This window comes from Galeopterus variegatus, unplaced genomic scaffold (assembly GCF_000696425.1).
Source record: "Galeopterus variegatus unplaced genomic scaffold, G_variegatus-3.0.2 Scaffold7915, whole genome shotgun sequence".
Taxonomy (NCBI): domain Eukaryota; kingdom Metazoa; phylum Chordata; class Mammalia; order Dermoptera; family Cynocephalidae; genus Galeopterus; species Galeopterus variegatus.
Genome location: NW_007734026.1, coordinates 89662 through 95549, shown reverse-complemented (window position 1 = coordinate 95549; position 5888 = coordinate 89662). Strand labels below are relative to the sequence as shown.

General features: G+C 41.5%; 1 protein-coding gene across 1 annotated transcript in view; it reads left to right on the top strand.

Annotated features, from left to right (window-relative positions):
- The window catches only part of ASB9 (ankyrin repeat and SOCS box containing 9), an 18813-nt gene that overhangs the window by 4075 nt on the left and 8850 nt on the right, over positions 1-5888 (top strand). The window contains exons 2-3 of the mRNA XM_008592426.1: positions 2886-2993; positions 5044-5194. Of these exons, the coding sequence (XP_008590648.1) occupies positions 2886-2993; positions 5044-5194 (259 nt within the window). The remainder of the gene's footprint in view (positions 1-2885; positions 2994-5043; positions 5195-5888) is intronic.

The window sequence follows — 5888 nt, the reverse complement described above, 5'->3', positions numbered from 1 at the left end:
CTTGACAGAACCCCCGCCGCGTCTGAGTGTCCTTTAACTGGGCTGGGGGGCCGGTGGTGTGCTCACCTCTCTTTACGGCTCTCTTCCCCTGTCTCCTTCCAAAGGGGACTGGAGGGAAAAAGGAATCTGGGCCCATTCACTCGCTCACCAGAAGGAACGAGGCTAGTGCTGTACGGGACTGCCGCCAGCTGCGGACCTGACATTAGCTCCCAGTGTCTGTGGGTCAGGAATCTAGATACAGTTTCTCTAGGTCAGGAACTCTTATGAATCTGTAATCAAGGTGTAGATCAGAGCTGAAGTCATCTTAAGGATCGACTGAGGATGCACCCATATCCAAGCTCACTTACGTGGCTATTGGAAAGATTCAGTTCCTCCTGGGTTGTTGGACTGAGGGCCTCAGTTCCTGGCTGGTTGTTGACTTGAGGCTACGCTCAGTTCCTTATCATGGACCTCATCAGAACAAGTAAGCCAACAAGTGAGAGGGCAAGAGAGAGAACAAGATGAAAGTCAGTCTTTAGCAATTTAACCATGGAAATGATCTCATCACATTTGCATATTCTCTTCATTAGAGGCAAATCTCTAGGTCCAGCCCTCATTCATGAAGACATTACACAAGGGTGTGAATATCAGGAGACAGGAATCATTGGGGGCTCATGGGTCAGAGACATGCAAGCCAGGCGTGTTGGAGCTCACTTTATTCTGTCCGTTATCATTCTCGGTTGCATACTTGTCATAGCAATAAGTAGTAGGCAAAGCCCTCTGTTAGAGTGGGCAGACTGGGCTGTGTGGGGTTGGAGGGCATCTTCTTTCAAGTTGCACACTGTAGATGGTTGGGGGAACTGGATTTGCACACTGTAGTTGGTTGGGGGTTCTGGTGATGATGTGGCCTCCATGGTTGCTTCTCACTTGCTTTGTCTTGCTGATCAGTTCTGCACCTTTTTTTACTGGCCATTTTTCTTGTGGTTGTCTTTTGCCCAAGTTCCTGCCTGTGCCTGTTTTCCAATCACTTGTGTCTGTAACCCTCATGTAATTTTTGCCTCATGCGACAATCATGCCCCTCTTGTTGCAACAAATCCACTTTTAAAAAGTGTGATGACTATGTAGGAAAATGCTATATTTTATCCTGCCAATTGTCTATTTACATCTAGGTAGGAATAGTAAGGTAAGAAATAATATGTTCTTTCCTTTGATCAAGACAAAGATTGGCAAATTTTTTCTGTAAAGGGCCAGATAGTCGATATTTTAGGCTTTGCGGACCATCCAGTTTCTGTTGCAACTTTCTGACTCTGCCACTGTAGAGCGATAGTCGTAGGCAATATGTAAATTAATGGACATGGCTGTGTTCTGATAAAACTTTGTTTACGGACACTGAAATTTGAATTTCATATAACTTTCATGTGTCACAAAATATTCTTTTTTTTCCCCCAACATTTAAAATGTAAAAACCATCCTTAGCTACTGAGCTATACGAAAACAGGTTGTGGGCTGGATTTGGTTCATGGGCTGTTGTTTGCTGATCTTCTTGTCAAAGCTAAAACAGAGCTAAAAAGGCCAAGAAAAAACATTAAATGTTAGGGAAAGGAGTTTTATTTTCTTTTTAGAAAAAAAATTGGATGGAACTGATATTTTTCTTATATACATTGTCAAGTCCCATGTGTTACATAATACTTATATTTAAAGAGCAATTGTATTAGTTAATAGGTATATATTTATTTATTTATTTTTTGTCTTTTTTCATGTCCGGCAATGGATCGCAACCCTCGGTGCCGCGCCCACACCTCGCTCAGCCAGTGAGCGGGAACCGGTCCGTATGTGGGATCCGAACCCTCGACGGGAGCACCTCCGCACTCCCAAGCGGCGCACTGTAGCAGTACGCCACTGGGCCGGCCCTTAATAGCTATATTTTAATTTCCTAAAGTAATAAAGTACGTTTAGGCTTCCTAAAAGGCACATGTAGAGTATTTTTGTGTTCCCTTGCAGTTTGAAAATTTTCTTTTAATTGTCCCACAAGAAAGAGCCACTTGTTCATTTGTTAAAATTTAATAACTGCTTGTTAAACTTAGCAATTTGGGCCAGGCTAACTTTAAAATATTTCTAATTGAGAAATACTATTAACACACATAAAATAACTTAAACACATATGTACAATTGAGCAAACACTGATGATGAGAACATTGCCATGTGACTGCCCTCAGTCAGGAAATGGAAAAAGAGCACATTGTTGGCTCCTCCAAAGCGCCAGCCATCCCTTCCCTTGTGCTCTTCCATAGAAGTCACCATTGTCCTGACTTCCTTGTTTTTCTTTATGGTTTTACCTCCTATGTATTCTGAAACATTGTAGGTTAGTTTTGCCTCATTTTGAAGTTTATTTTGATGTATTATTTTGGTTCTTGCTTTTTTTGCTCAACATTATTTTTGCAAGCGTCATCCTTGTGGTTGTTTGCAGTTGTAACTTGTTCAGTGTAATTAATATTCCACTGAATGATTATACCAAAGTTTATTAATCCAGTCAACTGTTGATGGGCATTGCGGTTGTTTGCAGTTTTTGGCAATCATGACCAAAGCTGTTGTGAATATTCTTGTATATTTATCTAGGTGTATATTTCTTGAGTGTATATACCTAAGAGTCAAATGGTTGGGTTGTAGGCATGAGTATTGTCAACTTTGATACCACCAAACTTTTCCTGAGTGGCTATACCATATTACACCTCCACTAGCATTGTATGACAGTTCTTATTTTACATCACTTTCAACACTTTAGTGTACTGACTTTGAGCCAAAACAACTTTTAGAAGAATTGTCATAGTATTGGAATCGTGGCTGAAAACCAACCTCAGGACACTATTGCTTTGCACCCCTTATTCTGTCCATTTCTCTTCCTCCAGGGATGGCCTGTGAACCTCATCACGGCCGACCATGTGTCCCCACTCCATGAAGCCTGTCTTAGAGGTCATCCATCTTGTGCAAACACTTTATTAAAGCATGGAGCTCAGGTAAGTGAAGCTCAAATAACACTTTACAAACCAAGAATGAAAAATTCTTATTTCTATCCCTTCTAAACAATTTCTAGCACTTTTGAAATATAAAGAGTGGTGTTTTTCAAGAGTATTATGTCCATCAAGCTTGTTTCCTTCAGTGATAGATGAAATACTGCCGTTTTAGCTAGAAAGTCGTGCTTAGAGTCCATATCGTTTTCTTTATCAGATAATACCAATGAGTAGCTGTTAGACTCCTACCTTCATTGCTATGGCTGGAAGGCAGTGAAATATTGTATGAGGGGTTGTCAAAAACTTTATGGAAAGATTTGTATTATCTTTTCTATTTTTTCATGAAGTTTTTGAAGTCCCCTCATAGAAAGCACATAACTTCTGGCTGGAACATCTGGGATGTTTAGGGAGACAGAAAATCTCTATGTGGTCGCTCATTCTTCAGCGGGCAGCCTGGACTTGTCCACATGGTAGCAGGGGTTGCAAGAGCAGCAAAAGAGGGCAAGCTCTGGGCTTGCATCACATTTGCTACTGTCCCATTGGCCAAAACAAGTCACCTGGGCAAGCCCAGATTCAAGAATTGGAAAAATAGTCTCCATCTTGTGATGGGAGAAGTTGTAAAGCTACGTTGCAGAGGGATATGCATACCGGGATAGAAAGAATCTGTGGTCATTTTTGCAAAGTGCCACAATGTAATAAGTATTAATACTAAGGGTGTTGTTGGGAGCACATAGAAGTACCCATCTATTTCTGATGGGGAGAGAGGGAATCAAAGAGACTTCCTACAGGAAATGATGTCTAACCTGAAACATGAATGACCTATTGGGGTTAGTCAGCTGAATAGTGGGTTGGGGAAAATAATGGGCTTCCCACCCATGGGAACAGCAAATACAAAGGCCTGGAAGTGAAAATGAGCCAAGTTTTGTGACTTCAAGTCATCCGTTATGGCAGGAGAGTAGAGTGGGCAAGAGGGTTCAGAACATGAGCAACCTTGTTATCCGTGCTAAGAAAATGGGCTTCATCCTGAGATCAGTAGAGGGCCAGAGATGTGGGCACCATCAGGTTTACATCCGGGCTAAGGAAATTTATTAAAAACTTGGAAACAGGGCCAGGACTAAGATGAGGCAGGAGAGGCACCTAGGGTGCAAATTTTAAAGAGACTGTCACTCCCAGGGCCCTGTAACACTTGTGTGACCCTGAGGGTGAGTGTCTCCTTAAATTTCATACCCTGGGCATCTTTTGTGCTACACTCTTGTCCTGGCCTTCTTGGAAGAAGAGTGTGAGAATGAATTCATTGTCTTCACAATATCATTGCTTAACGGATTCACCAAAGAATTATTTAATGGTATAGAAGAATGTGTCTGCATTTGGCTTTGCTGTTTACTATGTGATTATAGCCTAAATACTGTGAAGTTACATGTTTACTTGTACGTTTCTGTCTAATTTCCAATGTTAGAAAAGATAGCCCCAAACATTATAGTTTTATGGCTCAATGATTGGGCATTAACCAGTTTTGTATGTATTACCAAAGGTATTTCAGCAGTTCAGTGACTGACTATATAAATTCTCCTTTGAGCCAGCTGTACCATCTCATGGTTCCCTCATTATTGAATGAGTTGAATAAAATCTTTGACCTGTGTTAATTCTATATTTGTATGAAGGTCATGTTTTAAAATTTTTTAAAATTATATTTTACCGATTTTAGAAGATTACTCTGTATGGAAACTGGATTGTTGTGGGATGGGTCTAGGATGGAAGTTTAAAGTAAGGAGATTAGTTTGTAAGCTATTGAAATTGTGCTAAATAGTTTCAGTGTTCGTGTTCCTGGGGATGACATGGAGGAGGTAGAACATTCAGTCACATTCTTGGTGCCTGATATCCATACCTCATTCAGTTTTTCACAACAACCCTGTGGAATTTGGTATTTTTCTCCCCATTTCATAGCTGTGGAATTTAAGGCTCAGAGAAGTTAAGTAACATCTTGAAAGCGATGGAGCCTACATTTAAACCTGGAACACCCCACTGCCTGTCTTCATCCTGAAGCTTTTTTTCCCAGGTGAATGGCGTCACTGCAGACTGGCACACACCCTTGTTTAATGCATGTGTCAGCGGCAGCCAGGACTGCGTGAATTTGCTTCTGCAGTATGGAGCCAGCACCCACCCTGAGAGTGATCTGGCATCCCCCATCCACGAAGCTGCTAAGAGAGGTATATCTGCTGAGAATTTAAGTTTTCTACCTGCTCCTTCAAGGGATATCTTACTGTTGAAAGAAAGAGGAAAGAGGAGGTGTATTTTAGGGCAATAATTCTCAAAGTGTTCCAGGACTAGAAGCATCAGCTTGATCTGGCCTGTAAATGCGGATACATTGTCTCCACTCCAGCCTCTGACACAGTAACTCTGGGGGTGGGGCCCAGCCACGTGTGTTTTGTTTAAGGAGCCTTCCAGGTGATTCTGATGCACAGTAAGTTTGAGAATCTCTCTTTTAGAGCACTTGGAATGTTGTTCACCTCTGTATTCCTGGAACAGGGCCCGCCACATAGTAGACTATCCATCAGTATTTGTGGATTACAATGTTGAGTCTATGACCCTATAGAAAGCAAGTTTTTCATAAAACAAATTATATTCTTTTATTTCGGGGCCATAAAGATTATTGTCTCAGGGTCACCTAAGTTTGCCAAGTGAAAAAAATTTTCAATTTTTGAAATTATAAGATGTTACATACAGTTTGGGGTAATTCTTTTCATAAAACCACAGTTTTTCTTTTTTTTTTTTTTGTTTTTTTGTCTTTTTCCGTGTCCGGCAACGGATCGCAACCCTCGGTGTTGCTCCCACGCCTCGCTCAGCCAGTGAGCGGGAACCGGTCTGTATGTGGGATCCGAACCCTCGGGCGGGAGCGCCGCC